Here is a 22,339-nt window from a genome sequence, read left to right on the forward strand (position 1 = left end):
TCCCACGCCAGGGCCGCATCCCGGCCTGACGCCCCGGCCCCGCGGGCGGCTTTCACCCCGCAGAGCCCAGGCGCGAGCCGGTCTCCGGCGAGGCGTCGAGATAAGAGCGGCGCGGCGGTGCAAAGGGCACGGCGGCCGCCAGCGGGGCGAGGACGGGGCCGGGCGGCGGCACCATGCTCTTCGAGGAGTACCTGGACTACGGTAAGCCCCGCTCCCACCACCCCACGGGCTTTTTTGGGGGGCCAGGCAGGGCAAGCGCGGAGCAGCCGGGGGGACAAACGCGCCATGATGGGGGGGAGTGGACGCCTGCGCCTCCCCTCCCACCGCGCCAGCCTCAGGCCGCCGTGGGGCCTCCGCCGCGTGGGGCAGGGATGGGCCTGGGGTCCCCACGTGCTGCGCCCCCCGTCCCAGGGCACCCCCCCACTGTCCCCCCCCAGCCCCGGGCACCACCTGAGCCCCACAGTGCCCCCCAGGGCCAGCCCCCCACCCCAGGTGCCCCAATCCCACCTCCCCATCCCAGTCCCCCCATCCCCGTGTGCCCCCAGTCTCAGCCCCCATCCCCGTGTGCCCCCCACCCCAGTCCCCTCACCCCAGTGTGCCCCCAGTCCCCCCCCCAGCGTGCTCCCCTTTCCCACTCCCCCCACCCTAGCGCACCCCAAGCCCCACCCCCTCCAAGTCCCGCCCCCATCCCCGCCCGCCAATCAGGCCTCGCCGCTCTCGTCCCGCCCCTCCCGTCAATCACCGCCGTCTCCATGGGCACGGCCCCCCTGCCCCGCCCCCGGCCCCCGGCCCGCGGCGCCGGCGCCCCGCCGGGAGGCCACGTCAGAGCGGGCGGGGCCGCGGCGGGCGGCGCCTGCGCAGTGCGGCGTGCGGCGGCGGCAGTGACAGGCTGGCAGGAAGGGGCGGGCGGCAGGAAGGGGCGGGCGGCGGCGGCTGCGGGTCCGGGTCCGCGGCGGGACGGGGCACCGGGCAGGGGCGCCGGCACCCAGCGGCACCATGTTGAAGAAGTTCGACAAGAAGGACGAGGAGTCGGGTGAGGGGCGGCCGGGGGAGTCGGGAGGGGAGAGGAACGGGGGGGAGACGGGGCAGCCCTGAGGGGAGACACCCCCCCCCCCCCCCGCCGAGGGGCAGCCGTGAGCGGCCGGGGCGCCCCGGGGCGGGGACCCCAACTCCTACGGCATCCGCGTCCCTTGCCCGGCCACGGCGGGAGCTCGGTGCCCGCTCTGTCACCGGGTGCGGGGCTTTCCGCGCCTCCAGCTGGCTGTTCCCGGTTGGCCTTGGGGACCCGCATCTCCACCCAGGATCACGAGGCTCCCGAAGGTGCAGGTTGCTCCTCAGGGTGTTTTATACGGGTGTAAAGCAAGAGGTGGTTGTAAAGCAGGGCAGAACCTGCCTCGTGCGTTCTGGCGCTGGGATTTTGGCACACGCGCTCTGCTACTTCAGTGGATGTGAAACGCTAAGAGCATCACATATATACTGCTTTTAAAGACAGGTTGACTGACTTTTCCAAACGTCATGCACGAATAGTGTGTAGTAAGGAAGAGGCTGATGTCTCATCTGGTGTGCGATTCATGAGGAATTGCTGTCGGACACGACGGTGTTGAATAGCCATCGGAGCGTTTGCTTTCACAGTTGTGCCTCCCGAAGTGATTTGATTCAATGTAAATCTTAACGATTGCTCTCTGTGGACTGTGTTTACTCTCTAACCTTCATTAAATGCCTTGCCCTACCTTTTAGCTTTATCCAAACCTTTCTGTGATCTCTCCCTAAGCCTGGGATTTAGTGATGCGGCTGCTTGAGGGGAATCCCACTTGGCCATCGCTTTTGGGGCTATTCTTAATTTGCAGCTGCTGCGTGCTTCGGGGTGTTGGGTTACCTGTGGGGGAGGCTGGCGGGCGACGGGCTTTCCTTCCGCCGTGGTCTTGGCGCTCTGCTCTTGCTTTAGTACAAGCCGAGAGCTCGCAGAGCTTTCCTTTCTCCTTTCTGTCTCCAGTGCTTGCACCCTTCCCGGTATTTTTTTCTTCTCTAGTGAATGTATTCCTGATCCTGTCTTTTTCTGTGTTGAGTGAAGATTCCTACCATTACTGCCACAGCCCTTCTCCATCTGGATCGTGTATGTGTCCAAAATGGATAGCTCGAGTGCTTACCCTGTTCAGTCTTATGTGGAGTGCACGATCGCCAACTTCCCAGGCCGTTTACACTCATTTCTCACGTGCGATGGCTAGTGGAGCAGCCTTTCTGTTGAGGGGAGTCTGCCTGCCGGCTGCTCGCGTTCTGCCCCTTTACCTTCATGAATGATTTAGGTAGCGGGATGAGCCATTCGGAAATGTGCTTAGAGATGTCATTTTGGGTGCAGAGCTGTTCTGAGACCCTTACTCGGAGGATGTTAGAGACCATTTCTTTACAAATCGGTACAAATTATTGCAAGTTAGTCATCCAGTACTAGGAGCTTTCTGGAGATGTAGCCTCTGCTTTCTCTGTGTCTGTTTCTCCTTCTGTAATCAGAAAAATACATTGATGCAGGGTGCTGTGAGGACCAAAACTCCACATGCAATACATTTTAAGATGCTTAGTGCTATGAATGGTGAAGAGGTGATGCTCTGTGTCGTTGATGGGTGATTTAGGGATTGTAGACATGCTAGGCCATGGGAAATATTGCACTTCTAGGAAGACTTTTTTTCAAACTTGTTTTTGGAGCACGGTCACACACACATACTATAATTTTACTTTGGTTTTATTCTTTCCCCTTGTTTCCCTTTCTTACTTGTCCCACACGTCTCTGCTTTGTTCAGCCACCTATTGCGTTTACAAACTTATCCTGAGCCAGAGGAGTGCAGTTTATGAACCTAAAAGGATCCAAGATGTAGATGTTTTTGCCTTTAAGTGTAAGACTTACTCTTGCAAAGACTACTGGCACCAGCATGCAATGCAGGTCAGAATGGAGCAGTGCTCTCTAGCAGATCAGTCTTATTAAATTAAACACTGGAATAGCACTGCTGATGGCTGTGTTTTGTCCCAGGGCCAGGCTGAACATAGGTACTAATTAAAACCTGCTTATCAATAACTGGCAGCTTTTAAAAAGCTGTAGCTCACAAATGCTTAGAAGGAGGCAAGCTAATAGCGACCATGCAGAATGATAGTGCTTGTCCTCATCCTTAATTGGTGAGATTTTTAATTATTAAATACAATTTATTCTGTGAAGTGGAACAATGAAAGCGACTCTATGTCCAGACTCTCTAGTCCGCTGTCTTGTTCTCTTAATTAGTGGTAGAGCCAAAAATACTTTACTGGTGTATTCCTGATTGGTTTATAACAGAGGGATAAAGCGCTCCTGACTCATCAGTCTGGCAAGCGATGCGTTTTTTTGTCTGGGGCTCCCTGGGGTATTATTTCTAGGCCTGTCTTATTGATGGTCTAGCTGTCAGCAAGCTCCCAGCCCTGGGGCTGGAAATAGACCTTTGGGGATAACTGTGCAGGACAGTTACTGTGGAGCTAATCAGTCTACCTCCAATCATGGCTAGTTACTGCTGGGGGGAAGATAAACCAAAGAATGTCCTGCCTGCTCTGCCTTCCCTAACTTCTGTGAAGGTGTCCAGTTAATACTGCTTAAAAGAGGGAGGTCTGATTGGTTGGTGTTCATGGAAAAAGTTACCCAAAAACATTCAGCCTGTTCTTAAACTATGGGCATAAGCTTGCTTTTGTGTAGTGCTATCCCTAGGAAGACCTTTTCTCTCTTTATTTTGTAGGTGGTGGCTCCAACCCGTTTCAGCACTTGGAGAAGAGCGCGGTCTTGCAAGAGGTAAATCCTTAGCTCTCCTTACATACCCCTGTCCTGAGTAGAGTCTCTCCCTCTCTTGAGTAGGTCACTGGAGAACTTTAGCAAGAAAGCGGGGGTTTGTTACAGTCCTGCTAGTACTGAAAGTAAATGGGTAACACTTCCATTAATTCTTATTTTCTTTGTGGATGGAGGAAGGGAAGAGGTGGGAATGGTTTCTGTAATGATGTCAAGACTGTATACTGTAAATAGAAATAAAAGAATTATCTGGGAAAGCTCACCCTGACACAAGAAGGGTGGGAAATTGGTCTTGGACACCCTGAATTTCTAGCCGATGACAAAGTTAGTGAGCAAGGTGTGCGTGGTTATCAAATAGTCTCTCTCTGATTTTGCTTTTTAAAAATGCCTTTATATTTAAAACATCTCAGTCCCTAGACCCTGCCATTAATGCGCTATCTGTTTGCTTACAATATTGTGAATGGTGTTGGCTCTTGTCAGCCTTGTAGAGCTAGCTTAGATCTGGCAGAAGGGTAGTGTTTTAGCTGGTACGTGATACAAACTTGCATGGGTAAAAGTGTGATGAGGATTTGGCCTTTCAACCTTGATTGTGCTTGGATTTGCAATCCTTGGAAGAGTCTATAGAACTCACTGTTTAAAAGGGACCATGTTTAACAGGAATTGAGGAAAATCTGGTCTGATGTCCTTAAGAATCTTGCCATACCTAGCCCCAAATTTGTTGTTTCTATCAGTGGCCAAGACCAGACAAGGCAGTGTTTGTTAGAGAGTGTCATTGTCCTTGTCTGTGCTTTGTTTCCAGGCACGGGTGTTTAATGAGACTCCCATAAACCCACGGAAATGTGCTCACATACTCACCAAGATTCTGTATCTCATAAACCAGGTAATGCAGAGAAAACAAGCTGAGAGTGCTTTCGATTTTAAAATTCTTTTCCTGTAATTAAATTTTACCTTATGAACAGTTGTAATGCCTATATCCAATGAAGTCTTTCAGTAATCAAAATTGCCATGTCAGTAAGTTAACATTTGCTTTCTTGGTGTCTAAGAAGTTCCACAGCATGCGGAGAGTAGGAGCGGGTAAGTATAAAGAGATCAATACCTATGATTTGTTATCGCATGGAAATTGTTAGCTTACAGCTCTGTGGTGACAAAGGTTGTTCTGAGTCCAGCTCTTAGTGCCCACAGCTTTGGCAAGCTGAGGGCTTACGGGCCAGCTTTGTAAAGGCATTTACCGGCCTAGTGGGGTATGTGTCTAACAGCCATAGCTGGCTCTGACTAGCCATGGCACCTGTACGAAATGCAGCATAAGCTGGAGAAACCCAACCTCTTTCTCATCCTTAAGGAAGCTGGCTTGTGTAGATTGTGATCATTGTGTTTCTTGCAACAGTGCTAAATAAAGCAACCTGTCATCTGCATCAACAATTAAACCAACTTCAGCTGTGCTTTGGGGGAATCTTTCGGGTCAATATCAGGGTGGTACTCTGAAGGACACTGGCAAGGAGGAGACCTACACTCCTCCCAGTCGCCTGTCCTGACACCTTCAGCAGGCACAAAAGCTATTGTTCATAAACAGGAATGCCTTCCTTCTTTCCCTCCTTCTAGGGGGAGCACCTTGGTGTGACGGAAGCTACTGAATCCTTCTTTGCTATGACCAAGCTGTTTCAGTCCAATGATGTAAGTCTGCCTATGTGTTTTATGATGTATTTATCTGGCAGGACATTAAGTTAGCAGCAGTGTCTTATTCAGCCTTGCTGAACTGCGTCTTCTCATATGATCAGCTTTTCTGTCCTGCCCGGATCCAAGGGGGAGGAGAAGGATGAAAGTTTAGAAACAGATCGGCTTTGTAGTCCTTCCCAGACCTCGTTGGAAGTTTTACTGAAGCATTCTCTGTCCTGAAGACAGATTCCTCCTCCCTATGAATTGCTGTTTAGTTCTGAGATTGTGCTAGGTGCTGATCAAGTATATAATCGGTTGTAATATGATACACTTTGTGCCCAGCTTTAAAAGACTGTGTTTCCCGTTGATCACCAATGACAGCATTTCCTGGAGGAGGCCAGGAGTTAGTGCCCGACCAGCAGTATTATTACTATCCCTAGTTTTCCCTCAAATCACAAGGCATTAAAATCACGAGACTGATTTAAAAATCCACAAGTTGGGGTTTTTAGAAGAGCATGGTTTTTTCTCTTTGGTTAGTGAATGTGATTCTTTCTTTTACATCTCTTACTTTCAGGAACTGGGGCTCTCATGAAAGTATCAGATACTTGATCTTCATAATAAAATCATGGAAGCAGGGAAAACTGAGGCTTCTTCCTGTCTGGGATCCTCTCAACTAATGCCTGTCTTTCCTCTTTCCTTGCCAGCCAACTCTTCGCAGGATGTGTTACCTGACTATCAAAGAGATGTCTTCTATTGCAGAAGATGTCATCATTGTAACTAGCAGGTCAGTCACTCCCCTTTTCTCACTGTTGTATTTGCATGCTGCCAGTAACATCCCTGCTACCTCTTGGAGATGATGGTAGTCCCTGTTGAGCAGTGTGAAGATGGGAAATGCTGCTGGTGGGAAAAAAATCTCCTTCAAAAGAGGCCGTCAAAATACAGGCACTGAACTCCCCTTTTGCAAAAGGATGCTTAACTCCTACTTTCCTATGTGAGTGTTTTGAGGCTTTTTGAAGGTTTTAGGTATACCAAGGCTTTCAACAGGTAGGAGGGGATTTACTGCTCCTGTAGCAGCACTGAGTATGACTTCACTGTGAAGTAAAATTCGTTCCGTGAGTCTTCTCTGGATTGCTGATCATCCTCCTGAAAGGCTGGTGCTTTATCGGGAGACAGGAGCATGAGGGGATGGGGCTTGCTGAGGGATGAGCCCGTGCAGCAGGCAGAAGCCAGTCCCAAAGGGTGATGTGATCACCCTCATCCCCTCACAGACAGTCTCACGCTGATCCTAAGGAAAAGGCAGAAATGAGTGTTCAGCAAGGAACCCAAATGCTTCATTCGCAAGTGCCTACATGTGCACTCCAGTCTCGTGGGGTGATCAGGGTCTCCTACAGCCTGCTGATGGGTTTGTAACTCAAGTACTGACATTTCTCTCCTGCCTTCCCACCATGGTGGGACTTGCCTGAGACCCGCACTTGCCTGCTTGGCATTCAGCTGTGACCCTGCCTGCGTGCTGCTCTACGTGCACTGTACATGCACCTGAGAGCTGTTGGCCCGGGAGCGCAGTATTGAGAGCTTCATGTTTTCACCCAGCTTAACCAAAGACATGACTGGGAAGGATGACAACTACCGAGGCCCCGCTGTGAGAGCACTCTGTCAAATCACAGATGTAAGTGCTGCTTTTGTCTCAGGGCAGCCCTGGGCCCTTCACCCTTCCCTACCTCATCCTCCATCCTGCCTTTTGCCCTTTCACCCTCCCAACAACGTCCCTGTGTCAGCTGTTATTTCTGTCTCCCTACAGAGTACCATGCTGCAGGCCATTGAGCGCTACATGAAGCAAGCCATCGTTGACAAAGTGCCAAGCGTATCCAGCTCTGCTCTGGTGTCCTCCTTGGTACGTACTCCCTGCAGGATGTGACTGAGGGACGGTCAAGCTGGGAAACAGTTGTCTGTGATGGGTCTGGACATCTTGAGAGATTGAAATTGGAGCTGTCCTTTAGCAGAGAATGCATATGAGAGAAAAAGAAAGGAGGAGAGAGAACAGTAATTTTTTTTTACAGTGCAGTGTAACTGGGACACAATTTGACATCAGTCATTTAACTCCTAAGTCTTCCAGAGCTCCATGTACTAAACAGCCCAACCTCTCCCAGTGTCTGTGGAATGCTTGGAGGTCTCTGTGCAGAGGTGTCCTGTAAGAAAAGCCCAGGTGGTGGTGATATGGCAGCCTTTCTCCTGTGCAGGTCTGTGCCCATACCATGCTGTAGGTTGCATTTCGTTTTTTTTCAGCCTATTCACTGACTGAAATTATCACTGGTTTTATCTGGCTGGCGGTGCCTCTTAGGAGCCCAGGCTGTTACAGTAGGATGCTGATGCAGTGGTGCAGGATGAGGAGTGCTGAGGGCAGGCACTGCGTGAAGTAGCAGGCTGCTACCATCAGGACCAGGGTGTGCTAGCAGAGAGGAAGGAAGCTTGCCCAGGGACCACCCGTGATGCACATAGGTAAAGCGCTGCGGTGGTCACAAGGGCCTTCAGTTCTCTGCAGTTAATTAAGTGGAATTGTGGCTGAACATGCCTGAGAGAATTAGTGACGAGCATTCGGGTGGAAATGTCTCTGTGATGCTCGTGTTTCCCAGGCATCATGCTTTATGCCAACCTGTAGATTTAGGCACTTCAAGGTTTAAAATGGGATGTGGATTAGAATCCAGATTGAAGTGGCATTTCTGTGGTAGTAGCCTGACTGAAGAGGCTCCCTCTGACCAGTGTAAAACTGTGGTACATGTGGTATTTGTGTAGGTACTGTGGCACAAAACACTGTTGATGCACCCCTTGTCATAGTATGTACATTCTTCCTCCCATTAACAGGGGCTCCCTAAGGAGCCTGAAGAGCTTCGGTCTGTTGTTTCCTTGGTAGAAGGAGATCATAAGCTCTCCATGCAAGTACTGCGGGTTTTTTGTGTGTTTGTGTGATACCTAGCACAGTCCAATTCCAGCTATGGTGCAGGCATTATTGCAGTGCTTCCTATCAGGCTGTTTTCTTTGTCCACTGCATGCTAATATTGATAAGCAAACTAGGAGTGTTTCTGTAAGTCAGGGTTGCGTAGTTGTTGTTCCCTTCTTTGCGAATTGAGGACTGGTGCTGGCTTTGTGGAAGGTGTTCGACCTCTTGAGGCCAAAGCTGTCATGGCCCAGTCTCTGCCTCCTGGTCCTGTCCTTGGTCTTTCCTTCTTGCTGTCTGTATGTGCTCTTCTGCGAGTTGCTGCCTCCAGCGCCCTCATGGGGAAGGCTTGTTTCCTCTTAATCTGATCTGTGATTCCAAAAGTTTCTTCCATCCATCTGTCATGAGTTGCCTGTGGTTTTTGTCTCCCCTCAGCACTTGCTGAAGACCAGTTATGATGTGGTAAAACGCTGGGTGAACGAGGCTCAGGAGGCAGCTTCCAGTGACAATATCATGGTGCAGGTAGGCAACCCAGAGCAGCATGGAGCATAGTAAGCAGCAGCTGGGGGTGGAACAATCTGCTAGAGCTCGGCAGGGCATCTCCCGGCCACAGAAGGGTAAAGGTATAAAGAGCACGCTGCAGGTTTGTGACAGTCTGTTTCCCTGCACAGTATCATGCTCTGGGCTTGCTCTACCACGTGCGGAAGAACGACCGCCTGGCAGTTAACAAGATGCTCAGCAAGTTCATGCGTCACGGCCTCAAGTCACCGTTTGCCTACTGCATGATGATTCGAGTAGCCAGCAAGCTGCTGGAGGAGGAAGCTGGCAGGTGAGGGAGCTTCTTTGCCCTGCTGGAAGAATTTCCTTGGGTTCTGTTTCCAACTCTTCTTGCAGACTCAGTTGTCATCGCATTGGGGGCAATTGTTTCTCTCTTTGAAGAGCAGCATGCAGCTTCTACCTTTTTTTGTTGGTTAAAAGGCAGCATGGAAGATTGGAAACACTCGTGTTGTTTTGGGATAGTTTATGAGGTCTTGTCTGTGTATGTGCTTGCACATCAAACTACTTCCCTGCTTCTCTTGCCTGTTTTTTGTAGCTGTTCTTCATTCAGATAATCTGCTTCCTTTTCCATGTCTTTTGTAACTACTTGGTTAACACGTATACGCTGTGGCTCCCTGGCGGACAGGACTTGGGGTGTGTATGGTGAGCCCTCCATATGAGGGCTGAGGGAAGCTCCCTTGAGCCAGTAAGGCAGAGGGTGTCTTTACTCAGAGGGCAGTCTGAGTTCCGGCCTGAGTTTGCAGTCTGCTGCAAAACTAGGGGGCAGTGGGTTCATGGCTGCTTGTAGCATTCCGCAGGCTGTGGGACCTGTACAGTTTTGCTGCTGGACTCATTTCTATTAGCACCTTTGTTGTCATTCATTCTTGTGATTTTTGTTCCTTAGCCGCGATAGCCCCCTGTTCGATTTCATTGAGAGCTGCCTAAGAAACAAGCATGAGATGGTGGTCTACGAAGCTGCTTCTGCCATCGTTAACCTGCCCAACTGCACTGCCAAAGAGCTGGCACCAGCCGTATCGGGTAAATGTGGCACTCACGGCAATGCCGAGGGAATTATGGGCCTGCGGTGGTGACATCTGCTGATCACCCTGAGAACCAAGGACCTTGCATAGTTTCAGGCTTGTAATGCTGCTGTACCCCCTGTTGCTTTATGCTGCTGCTGAGAGCTTATGGTGTGTATGAATAGCTTTGCTTCTAAGGTAAAGGTATTTGTCTGGTGTGCTCAGGTGTAGGTTACTGGGTGGGGGTTTGTTTCTGTAAAAGAGAGCTGATTTCTAACTAATAAATCTCCCTGCTTTAAACTTAAAGAAAACTGTACAAAAAACCAAGGTGTCTTGTGTGACCTCCCTGTGCAGGGAGCCCAGCCCTGGGAAAGAAATAAGGTGTACCCAGAAATGGAAAACAGCATTTTAAATGGACTTAATGGAAAACATGAAAAAGTGAAGAAATTGGCTTCCAAGAGAAGCAAAGGATAGCAGCAGTGTGGAAAAAGCGGGGAGATGAGTATGAGCTAGTTGTCAGCAGGGATGTGCAATGAAGGGGGGCAACAGGGAGGGAGGAAGCTGGTAAATTCAGAGTTACTTCTTAAACATGTTTCTAATTATCTTCTGCTTGCAGCTGTCTCTAGTAAATCTCCTGCTTTAGGTGTGAAACACTCTTCAATAATAGATTTCTAAACGTCTGCCTTTGTTGGTTTTTCCCCCTCACAGTTTTGCAGCTTTTCTGCAGCTCCCCAAAAGCAGCACTTAGATATGCAGCCGTCCGTACCCTCAACAAGGTAGGAGTTGTCTCTTGGGGACTGTAATAGTTTCTCATGCTTGGGGATGTGCAGGCTTCAGAAGAGAGAGGGAGCCACATTGTGTGATGATTTAGTGTGAATAACCTCCACCCTGCCTTGGGCTAAAGCCTTACATTTCATTGCTTTCTGAGTGGAAAAAAAAAAAAGCTCTCTAAGAACAGTTCAGAGAAGGAAGAACCAATTACGTTCCCAAGTCTCTATAAGAGTGTGTTGCTGGTCTTACATGTTACTGTTTTGCCTTCTGAGCTTCCTGTGGTGAAGCAGCTCCTTGTAAAACAGGGATCAACCCTGGTGTTGCTTCTTGGCCTGCTCCATGACAGTCTTTGCTTGAGCTTTTTCCTTGCCCTTGTCAGCTCTAAAAGGAAAAAGGAAGAATGGCAGTGTCTGTGTGGTAACTGCTGTGCTCCCATCCACAGAGCTGTTCAGCAGAGCTGAGCTAGCTGAATTTTTCTTGGGATTTCATAGCTTTCTTTGCAGATTCTGAACCTTAATATATAGAGGAGAAGGGGAGAGAAAAAAGATAGTGATCATTCGTTACTACTACTTCTCTTCCAGCAGTAGATACAATTCGGTGTGAGGAAAGAGCTTGTTACTTTAATCTTAAATGAGTTGTTTGTCTAAGATGACTCCTGCGTACAGCCTGTAGCATTTATTTCAATAGTAAGGCATGAGAGCTTGTAGAGGCTTACTGCTTTTTGCCAGCCGCGACTTTTGCATATATTCAGTGAATTCCACTCCTCCTCCTCTTCCTCCTCCTCCTCCTTAGGTGGCAATGAAGCACCCATCTGCTGTGACTGCCTGTAATCTAGACCTGGAGAACCTTGTGACAGACTCCAACCGCAGCATAGCCACCCTGGCCATCACCACACTGCTGAAAACCGGCAGTGAGAGCAGCATTGACCGGCTCATGAAGCAGATCTCCTCCTTCATGTCAGAAATTTCAGATGAGTTCAAAGTAAGAAAGCGGGGATGCAGGTTCCTGAAGAAACCTCTTGTTCTTTGTGTGTGTGTGTGTGTGTGTGTGTTCTGAAGCTTTCACAGAGCTCCTTCCAGTGCTTGGGCTGCAGAATATCTGCAGGGAAGGGAAGGAGTTGAAGCTTTCAGCCTAAGCTATGCCTCAGCTGTACAGCTCCTGACTCCTAAGTGCCAAGCTGTTTTCTGGGGAGAAGTCCTCTCAGAATCAAATCTCTTTTTTTCTCCAGGGGGCAGAGGCTTTTGCTAGGGACTGACCGGTGCATAGAGATGAATCTCCTCTAATTCCTAGGATTGTACTTCCTGAAACTGCACTTGTTGGATAAGTGAAAAGAAAATGATAGTTTCCAGGCTAGGGAACAGCACCAAATTGGCACAATTCAACTAGTATCCTCATGCCTAATGAGGCAGAGTCCTCTTGTTTACTTGTCCCCTTTTCCTCCAGGTTGTGGTGGTGCAGGCTATCAATGCACTGTGTCAGAAGTACCCTCGCAAGCACGCAGTCCTCATGAACTTTCTCTTCACTATGCTTCGGGAAGAGGTAAGTCTGCAGGGCAACTACTTTGTGTTCCTTGTTTGTGTGCATGTACTGCAGGACTGCACAGTGGCCCCAGTGAGAATCAATTTTTTGCTGCTAATGCTGTGCAATAAGAGCCACTCCCCGCCTTGAAAGACTTGCAACGTAAGTGGTAGACATGGCCAGCTACGCACAAGAGTTATATGCCTATTATCAGGCATTTCATTCTTTGATTTATTGAGGGAGTCTATTAACTCTCAAATCAAATGCAGGCAACAGTGGATCTGTTGGCAGTTCATTTCTGTATCATGTTTGAAACAGCTTTCTTTTATACTTTGAGAGCAAATTCCAAGAAGTTTTGTCTTGTATGCAAAGATTCAGGAACAACCTATTTATTGATGACACAGGACCACTTTTGTTCTGTTCTCTGTGCTGTGGTAGTAAAGGGATCACGAGTACCTCTGACTATTCTCCGCATTCAGTCAGACGTTGAATTGCAGAAGGACAGTTCTACAGAGGTTTTCTGAGGCCATTTCTGAATGAGCTAATATGCCTGCAACACAGCTGGCACCACTGCTTCGCTCTGACGTCACTTTCTGCCAATTACAGCCTCTTGTTTGGGAACAAACCAAGGCCTCTCATTTCACTCTTCTGAAAAATGGACTGTTCCACTTTCCCAGATTTTCTGTGGGTGGATGATATCATTTTGAATGTGGTTTTGCAGTTCAAACCATTCTGTTTTATAGCTTTTTTTAAATCCAAAGCAGCTCAAGAAAGATCCCCTAAATGCATGTAATTGGCAGAGGATAGTGTGCAGTTTAATCCCCTGATGTGCAGCGAGGACACCAGTAAATAATGTCTGAAGATAACAGAGTATTAACTGCATGTCAGGTTACAGGGTGTGCCTGGGGAGGTATTGATTGTCTGTCTTCCCGCACTAATAGGGCTATTTGCTGGGTCCTGCTGTGGCAGATATGATCCTGAACATATTTCTCTTGTGATTCATCCTCAGTTGTCTGGTACTAAAGGCGAGAGGGTTGGGTTTTTTTCTCCTCCCATATGTCTGTTTTTATGAATTAATTCTAGCAGCACAGGGTGCAGAAGGAGATATAAACCCTTCAGGCTGATGGAATCTGTTACCCCCTCTAGCACTTGTTTTTTTTTTCCTGGGCTGCAGCCATTCTGGAGGGATCTGCCAAGTGTGCTGCAATATTAATGGGTCCTCTGGGAGTAGAGAGGGTCAGAAGTAGGGGCAGTATTACTGCCCTGCTCCTTTCAAACACTCATCAAAAGCACTGGGTGTGAGTGACCTTTTCAAAGGAAATCTTTTCCTGTCTGGCTAATTCAGAGTCTCTAACCTGCTCTGAGTTTTCCAGCTGAGCAATTCCGTATGCTCCCTAGGGTGGCTTTGAGTACAAGCGAGCCATCGTGGACTGTATCATCAGCATCATCGAAGAAAACTCGGAGAGTAAAGAGACAGGCCTGTCTCACCTCTGTGAGTTCATCGAGGACTGCGAGTTTACTGTGCTGGCTACTCGTATTCTTCACCTGCTGGGGCAGGAAGGGCCCAAGACCAATAATCCCTCCAAATACATTCGCTTCATCTACAACAGGGTTGTCTTGGAGCATGAAGAAGTCCGGGCAGGTAAGAGACAGACCTGGAAAGCTGTCTGCCCTATGACAGATCTTCAAGGAAAGGTAGTGCACGAATACCTCTGCTTTTGAGGACTGTGGTTTGACCTGGTCCTGAGCAGATCTCTTTCCACGGTAGGGACAGTAGTTCCAATGGGAGAGGTAGTTTGCAGCTGAAAATGGGGAGGGAGATGCAGTGACTCTGTGAAGCTGGACAGTGAAGGTTTGCAGGCACTCCACTGTAATACCTCTGCCTCTCTCTGGTCACAGTAATACTATATACTAGTGCTAGCATCTCTGATGTGACATTTGAACAAGGCCAGGAAAGAGTGGAAACTTCATGTGCCTTTGCTTCCTAATTCTGTTTTAATGGTTGGTGCTACAGGTGCTGTAAGTGCCCTGGCTAAGTTTGGAGCCCAGAATGAAGAGATGTTACCCAGTATCTTGGTGTTGCTGAAAAGGTGAGTTGTACTGTTTGCTCTCAGCCTTTCTTGTCAAGTACCAGCCTCATGAGCATCCTGGGTGAACACCTCTGTTCACTTGAGAGAGCTTGACAGCATCCCCACGTGTGTCCAGTCTCTTCTAGCTGTGAGTCTTGAGAGGGTGCAGCAGGTACCTGCAATCCGTGATGGGATCACCACTGCATTCAGTGCCACAACGTGGATGTGAGAAGCCAAGTGTGGTGGCTGGTTGCTCCTCTAATATAACAGCTAGTAGATTGCTGGTTGACGTAAGCCACCTGTAAGGTGGCTCACTTGCCTCAATTCATTCACGTGGATTCTGCTACCTTGCACTGAGGCAATTTTTATACTTTCAGGTGTGTAATGGATGATGACAATGAAGTGAGAGACAGAGCCACCTTCTACTTGAATGTTCTGGAGCAAAAGCAGAAAGCCCTCAATGCTGGCTACATCCTGAATGGTAATGCAGGAAGTCCTCCGAACAAACTTCTCTCTTTTGTGATTTAACAGCTGAAAAAGAGTGCTGGTGCTGTCTGTGGTTTCAGTGATCTGTCCTGTCTGTCCCAAGGTTTGACAGTGTCCATCCCTGGCCTGGAGAGGGCTCTGCATCAGTATACCCTGGAGCCCTCCGAGAAACCCTTTGATCTGAAATCTGTTCCTTTGGCAACAGCTCCTATCACTGAGCAAAGACCAGGTGAGGAATGGTCCTCTGAATGCCGGTCAAAACTGTTAGTAATCCCCTAGCAGCTCCCACCCTTGAACAACAGGCTGCATTGGGCCTGCTGAGAATTGCTGAGCTCTATACTATTTGAATTTTATGGGATTGTATCTTCTGTAAAGTCTAAGGCTGGTAAATCTCATTGCTCCCACATTAGGGTTTCAGTTTAGTCCAGCTGCTAATAATAGTAACAGTTGGTAATCCTCATTGAAGCTATTGCAGTTACAAATGTATTTGAGGTGCTAAATATCGGAGCTTAGTCCATAGCAAGATGAGAAACTTTCTCATCTGCCTTTCTATCCTTAGTCAAATCCCTCTGTAGACATCGATCTGTTTTCTGATTCAGTCTTTTCTTCACCTTCAAACCTTTTGATTTTTTTTTCCCTTGCAGAAAATACCCCTGTTGCTGTAGTCAAACAGCCAGAGAAGGTGGCAGCAACACGGCAAGAAATATTCCAAGGTAAGTTGAGGCAAGGCCTCCCCTATGCCTGTGGGGAAGAATAGCATGGTTAATTCTTGCCGAGCCTGCCTAACCCTTCTAGCCTCTTCCCATCTCCCCCCAGGGGCTTCCAACTTAGTCAGCCATTCATTCCTGGGAGGTGGGGTCTGTCTTTCATTTTAAAAGCCCCTACTGAACACTTATGGATGTCTGATGGATTGCTTGCTGAAGCAGCTTTTGCCAGCTTAGCAGAGGCCTTTGAACCTCTGCTACCACATTCCTGTGGACTAGGGAAGGCAATGGTTTCTGTGACCTCTGTTTCAGAGCAACTGGGGGCAATCCCAGAGTTTCGGGGGCTGGGCCCGCTCTTCAAGTCCTCCCCAGAGCCTGTTGCCCTGACAGAGCTGGAGACAGAGTATGTGGTTCGCTGCACCAAGCACACGTTTGTCAGCCACATGGTGTTCCAGGTGGGTAGCTATGGGCATGCAATGCTGAAAGAGGGTTGGAGAATAAGCTCCTTGCTAGTTAAGAAGCTTCCAAGGGGAAGAATTAGCTCAGCGATGTCTGCGTTCAAAGCATGTCACTGCAAGGAGTCCTTAGTTTCTCATACAAGGCAGCAAAGCCCCAGTGAAAATTACTTGGGGAATGTGTATTTCTGGCTGTACATTGTACACACAGACAAGCAAAATAAGAGTCAGACAAGCACTAGATGGGGCTATTCTCGTTGAGTAGTTGGCAAGGGGAGCTGTGTTCTTTCATTAGGGTCCCCAAGCCTATGCTTCTGGCGTAAAAGAGTAAAGCTTGCCATATCTGAGAGGGTGAAAAGGTTATCCAAGAAAGGCAGGTGGTGGGGGAAGCTCTTCATCCCCTACATTTTAGTTTAGCTGTTGTAGTATAGGTGCTTCACTATGCTGTGAGCAGTAGCGTTCTGTCCTGAGCCGCTAGCTCCTTCCTCAAAAGCTCAGAACTGCTCACACGGTCCTCGTAGGAGTTGGTCTTATCTCCCTTTATCTCCATCCACTAGAGGCAAATGTATAAGGTTAAATGGCTTATCATTGTAGCAGAGTCAAAGTCTAAAGAGCAAGTTTAGACTTGCTGAAACCAACAAGCTTCCTGAAACTTGCTCAAACTGTGCCTGGTTTGAGCCATTCAGGGGACCGCCTTCCCATCTGCTATGGGGCACTACATCCCTGCAGCATCAAGCGAGAAGAGGTAGGCAACACAGCAGTAATGTTCCCTTACAGCAGAGAGTTCACCTGGGATTATCCTCCTGTGAGAAAGACAAAGTGCACTTGGAGGAAAAAGTTCCAAATTAATCAGCAAAGTGAAACAGGCAGAAGTTGATACAACCCTGCCTCTGCTGAATTTGTGCTTCTGCCTGGGTTGCAGAGGTCGGGCATTGGATAGTTGTGTGCTCATTTGTTTTAATGTCATCTCCTACAAAACGTTTGTAGGAGCACTGGAGTCCCCTGAAAGTTTTTATCTTCTCACCTAAAGCATTCAAATGCCAATTGCTGTGTGACTAGACAAACACGAGCCCAACGACTAGCCAGCTGATAGTGAGATCCGCTGCTGAAACACAAAGAGCTGGGAGTTGATGCAAAGCTCCTGCTCTGCCTAAAGTGTCTGCTATTAGATCCATTGCTAGCAGCTTCAAGGTTTTGCTGTTCTCCTCTTCCCTCTGTAGTTTGACTGCACGAACACCCTGAACGATCAGATCCTGGAGAATGTCACAGTACAGATGGAGCCAACAGAGGGGTATGAGGTCATTGGCTACGTACCTGCCAAAAGCCTGGTGTACAACCAGCCAGGTACCTGTTACACACTGGTGGCACTGTCTGAAGAGGATCCGACAGCAGGTAAACAGCTTGTCCTCTGTTTCTGTGTCATCCCTCAAGTTAAGCATACTGTATTGCTCATGCCCCCACATGCTCTACCTTATTTCCTAGCCAGATATTTTAGCCTGTGTGTGGGTGTAGCCCCCAGTGATACTGAGTGTGACTTCTCTTTGCTGTTCAAGGGCTGTCAGGCCTCTCTTCTTCTCTCCTGGTCCCCTTGTCCTGTAGCATTGCTGAGTCAGGCTGTGGAACCTGGCAGATCAGCACTCAGCTCTGCCGAGTTCTCCCGTGCGCCCTGGCGAGACCTTTGGCTTGTCTGTTCTTTGTGTTAGCATACGGGAAGGCTAATGCTTTTCTGCCTGGCAGTGGAGTACTGTGAGTGCCCAGATGCTAAGATGAGCAAAGGAATATTTCAGATAAATGGGCAGAATATCAGGGGAGCCTATTTGAACTTAAAATCACTCATTTGCTATTGCCCAGATGTGAACCAGGCCCTCTCCATGCTTTGGTCTCCCTGGTTTTTGTGCTGGGCCTGCTCACCTGTGCACATGCTGCTGTTCACCCTGCAGTGCCCATCTTCTCAGGGATGAGCTGTCACTTCCTCTCCCAACTGTGTGGTATTTATTAATCAGCTGCTGTCTTGCAGTGCATAGGTGGTTTAATTGCAGAGATGCATGAACAGGTCCCTAGATAGATATCTTGCCTCCTTCCTAAGATGCTGGTGGAACATGTTTAATTAGTATTCCCAACACAACTTGAGATTTGTCCCTAATAGCATTTGATCTGAGGATCATGATGTTCTACAACCTTCCTCAGCCTGTCTTTATCGTTGTTTACTAGCCTTACTATTGCAAATAGATTTCTCATGTTTGAGAGAGAGAAGCTGTGAGGGAGCCCTCCCAAGGTCACATACTGAGTTGGTGTCACTGACAGTGAGGGGGAGAACCCTGCTGCCTCGAGTTTCCCAGTGCCTGTTCTGCTGCAGAGAAATGCAGACCTAGTGGTAATGTGAGCTTTGCCTTTGCCTCCCCCTCCTTCCAGTGGCCTGCACGTTCAGCTGCATGATGAAATTCACTGTCAAGGACTGTGATCCAAACACGGGTGAGACGGACGACGAGGGTTATGAAGATGAGTATGTGGTAAGGAGCTAGGCTTGAATCTGATCACGGAAACTGCAGTTGTTTTGAGGGGTTTTTGTGATTTCTAACTGCTCTGTGCCCAGTAGCTTGCCTTGCAAGCAGTGATGTGACCACTGACATTGCTGTGGACAGAACTACCTGCAGAGGGGGTTTCTGCTGCCTCTGTGGCATCTGTCCCAGGGGACTTGGGGAGTTCGTTTTGTATCATCTGGAGTATCCTCCCGTTGATGCTCTCCAGGCAGACACTTGGCTATGCAGGATACCCATGTTTTGGGAGGCTGCGGTATGTCCTCCAGGCTCGGCTGGCTGTGCCTTAGCAGCTCTGGCAATGGCACGGTCATTTTTGTGGAGACAGAGGGCTTTTGGCCATCTCTCGTTCTCCATGAGTTGCTTTCTGTGGTGGCACCATTAATTGCCTGCCAGCCTTGCTGAAACAGGGAGTTTTCATCCTTGTGCTGGGGAAGATGGGGCTTCTCCCCCCTGCATCCCCGTCCCTTCCCGGCACTGAGATTGAGAGCACTGATCCTGTGAAAGCACCTCCGTTCCAGGCTCTGCTGTTTCCAGATGGGCTGTTTCACCACAGAGGAAGAAGTTAAACTTGTGCTTGATCAGAAACTGAGACTGCCTCACAGAGGGTGGTGGTTACCCTCTGGAGAAGGAAGGATGTTCTGACACAACCCAAGCTTTGCCCTGTTAGCTCCAGAAGCTGGTTTCTGTGTGTTGCCTGTCACTGCTGTGAGATTGGAGACACTGCTGTGCAGTGAGTCACTGAGGACACAGCATTCTCCCAGAAAGAGCAGGGAGTGTTTTCCCAAAGGAACCTGCAAGGTTAATCTCTCTAAGTGCTTCCCACATCGCAATCGCCAGGGCATTCAAGTGATGTTTAAACAAACTCTTCCATCTGTTTCAGCAAAAATCAGGAGGAGATTCTTTCCTGCAGCGACTGCTGAAATGAATGCAGGCTGGTGTCTGGCCAGCTCTAGCTCTGACTGCTCTTAGATACATGCCCCGGAGGGACAAGCCCGGGTCTGCCTTGCACAGATGTAGTCACAGCAGCAGGTCAGCTAAGACAGCACACAGCATTAGGTGATAGCAAGTATCTGACAGTGTCTCACTGTACTTTACCAGCCTACAAAATGATGGGCCTGAAAGGCAAAGTACAAGCTTGTGTGTGTTCCAAGGAACATACAGATCTGTCTGAGCAGCAGCAGCTGTTCCTTAGTTTTTGTTTTGTCCTCTGTTTCGGACATTTGTTCAGGGCTTTGATCTTTTTCAGGCCAAGAGCTGTGCTCAGAATGGGAACCTCCTTTGTAAATCCTGGAAATGAAAGAGCCAGTGGCTTTCCTAGGTCAAGCGGTTGCTCATCCATGAGTGTTGTTTGCTCAGGCAAGCTACAGCAGGGGCAGGGCTTGCTCTGACATATTCATGAGTGGAAGTAGAGCCTGTCTCCTACATGTGCCTGACCTCAGGGAATCAAGTCTAAAGTTCACCCTGGAGAGAGCAGAGTTAGGAACAGCCATGTTTTACTTGAGCCTCTTCTCACCTCAGCTTGAAGACCTGGAGGTAACTGTGGCTGATCACATCCAGAGAGTTCTGAAGCCAAACTTTGGAGCAGCCTGGGATGAAGTGGGTGATGAGTATGAAAAGGAAGAGACCTTCACTTTATCCACTATTAAAACCCTCGAAGGTAAGGGGGTGTCTGTGCCCAGCAGAGCTCTTAACATTTCTCTCCCACCAGGAGGCAAAGTCCGGAGTCGGAGCTCAGAGGCAGTCTGGCTCAATTTAGATCTCCCACAGAAAGGCCAATGGAGCAAAACCCTTCACAAGTGACTTCACTGCAGCCATTGAATGCAGAATGTCAGTTACCGTGATAAAAAGTTAGTTTGGATTTTGCAAAAAGAATGAGTGTTCTGGGCCCTTTGCAGACCAGGCTGGGTTGTGGGAGGCAAGAGAACATCTTGCTTTGTCTCTCGCACTCTACCCTCCCAGGCAGACAGACCATAGTTCAGCTGTGAGCTCCCACTTTCCTTCTGTGAAAGGAGGAGATGCTCCGACCTTGGGATTCAAGACCAAGAAAAAAAGATGCAAACATGAGGTTGGTGGGCAGGTTCATGTTGTAAACCCTCTTCTCTTTCATCATATATTACAGATTCAGTTTGACCTTCCTGAAAAGCCTGTAAGAACTCAGTCCTCTGTGATGGGCTCAGACTTAGAAAGGTGTCCTTGTCCTATAGCCTTCCTTGCACAGCACCTTGGGCTTGAAATACCCTTCCAGAGACCTTTTCAAATTCCTCCTGAAGACCTGTGTCTCCTGCAAGGTGTCTCCTTCCTTCTGCATCTGTCCCCAAATAACTAAGCTGTTTGTCAGGGCTGTGCAGTAAGTGTGCAGCCAGCTGCAGCCTCCTACTTCTGTTGTCTGAGTCATTCACCCTCCTGTTTCTGTTGCACCTGCAACCTTGGGGCATCAGATTCAGGATTGCCATGTGGGTTTTTTTGTGTTGCTTTTACATCCCCGGTAGCCTCTGAAAACACAACGCTGGCCAAGGGTATGTGCCTCTCAGGACAAGGAGCATGAACTCTAACGTACAAGAAGCATACCCTTAAATGCTGTTAATGAATGAATGTCAAGACACCCCTGACATTGAGTCTGTGTTACTTTTTTTTTTTCTTAACAGAGGCAGTCAGTAATATTGTGAAGTTCCTGGGGATGCAGCCCTGTGAGCGATCAGATAAAGTGCCAGATAACAAGAACTCTCACACACTGTACCTGGCAGGTGAGTGGTGGGGCGAGAGCTCTGCTCAAGTCCTGCGTCTCTGGGAAGTTGCACAGAGCTGCCTGTTACACATCAGGGTAGGAGTTCATGATTTGGCCCACTGAGCTCCTGGGAGGATTTTAGAGGCTTGTCCATGGTTTCTGTCCGTGCAGCTTTAGGGGAGCTGATACTGGGATGAGAAGAGGGTGCTGTTGGGGTGGGGAGGTGTTAGGATCAGCCCTGGGACCATCTGGAATTTACTGTGTTCATGACTGGTGGCATCCTGCTTTGGATTGAGCCCGTGGGGAAAAGGACAGCAGCCTTGACAAGGAAAATGCATGTGCACCGAAGGGGAGTGGCTGGGCAGTCAGTGAAAGGAGTGCCTGGATCTCTTCTTAACTAGAGCTTATTTTAAACTTTGTTTTCATGAGGTCCCAGGTACATTGTAATGGTGGACTAATGTGCTTTCCTGGCCTACTGCTGGGGATTTACTGGACTACGTCTGCAAAACCTGTTCGTTTTAAGCTCTTAGCAGGCAGGAGAGGGGCAGCTTGTAAACCACTCCTTCCCTCTCCCTTCCAGGTGTGTTTCGGGGAGGCCACGACCTGTTGGTACGGTCCCGTCTCGTCCTGACCGACACCGTGACAATGCAGGTCACAGCCCGCAGCGGAGAGGAGCTCCCCGTGGACGTAATCATGGCCTCTGTTGGATAAGCCGCTGCTGGTGGGACTGTCTTGCCATCCAGCCCCCCCGGGGGCAGTGCTTCTTTCCCTCTGGCTGTGGAATAGGGATCATATTCACTACAGCAGCTTCTGTGTTCTCTTCAGTATAATTAGGACATGTATTGGGGCTCTGTCTATAAAATAACCATGTTTTTAAGGCCTGATTTTATGGAACAGTTCACTTCGGTTCTAGGGTTGAGGGTTTCATACCAGGGTGCCAGCTCCGCACGTCCCTCTCTGTTCCGGCGCGGCCTCTTCTGCCCCTTTCCGTGGCGGTGAACGCGAACCCGGGCGGTAGCGGGAGGCGATGCGGCGCCGGACCAGCCCTTTTTATGCCTTTACGGGATATAAATAAAAGAAGGTTGTTGCTCTTCGCTCTCCGCCTGCTGCTGCGCCCGGGGGCTGCGCGCCCCGCTG

General features: G+C 49.1%; 1 protein-coding gene across 2 annotated transcripts; it reads left to right on the forward strand.

The window, feature by feature from the left end:
• The first annotated feature begins 158 nt into the window (after positions 1-158).
• On the forward strand, positions 159-22,296 carry COPG1 (COPI coat complex subunit gamma 1). 2 transcript variants are annotated; one of them, XM_026096253.2, is made up of 24 exons: positions 159-201; positions 3,747-3,799; positions 4,593-4,673; positions 5,393-5,464; positions 6,151-6,230; positions 7,037-7,112; positions 7,245-7,337; positions 8,814-8,900; positions 9,050-9,207; positions 9,820-9,953; positions 10,643-10,710; positions 11,498-11,686; positions 12,149-12,244; positions 13,622-13,865; positions 14,238-14,313; positions 14,670-14,773; positions 14,882-15,007; positions 15,423-15,491; positions 15,795-15,937; positions 17,158-17,329; positions 18,350-18,447; positions 19,996-20,134; positions 21,123-21,221; positions 21,783-22,296. In XM_026096253.2, exons 1-24 carry the CDS (start codon positions 174-176, stop codon positions 21,911-21,913), a joined length of 2,616 nt encoding a protein of 871 aa, XP_025952038.1. In that variant the 5' UTR covers positions 159-173; the 3' UTR covers positions 21,914-22,296. The 2 variants fall into 2 exon arrangements, with proteins under 2 accessions (XP_025952038.1, XP_064375042.1); XM_064518972.1 differs by lacking the exon at positions 159-201 and adding an exon at positions 881-1,033.
• Positions 22,297-22,339: the final 43 nt, after the last annotated feature.

This window comes from Dromaius novaehollandiae, chromosome 12 (assembly GCF_036370855.1).
Source record: "Dromaius novaehollandiae isolate bDroNov1 chromosome 12, bDroNov1.hap1, whole genome shotgun sequence".
NCBI classification, from domain to species: Eukaryota; Metazoa; Chordata; class Aves; order Casuariiformes; family Dromaiidae; genus Dromaius; species Dromaius novaehollandiae.

What these genes read in the sequence shown, in the direction of transcription:
- COPG1 (XM_064518972.1), top strand. Translation starts at nt 997, where the DNA reads ATGTTGAAGAAGTTCGACAAGAAGGACGAGGAGTCGG. An exon ending in AGCTGTTTCAGTCCAATGAT is followed by an intron (nt 5,465 to 6,150) that starts GTAAGTCTGCCT and finishes TTTCCTTGCCAG; the next exon opens with CCAACTCTTCGCAGGATGTG. An exon ending in GTGACAATATCATGGTGCAG is followed by an intron (nt 8,901 to 9,049) that starts GTAGGCAACCCA and finishes TTCCCTGCACAG; the next exon opens with TATCATGCTCTGGGCTTGCT.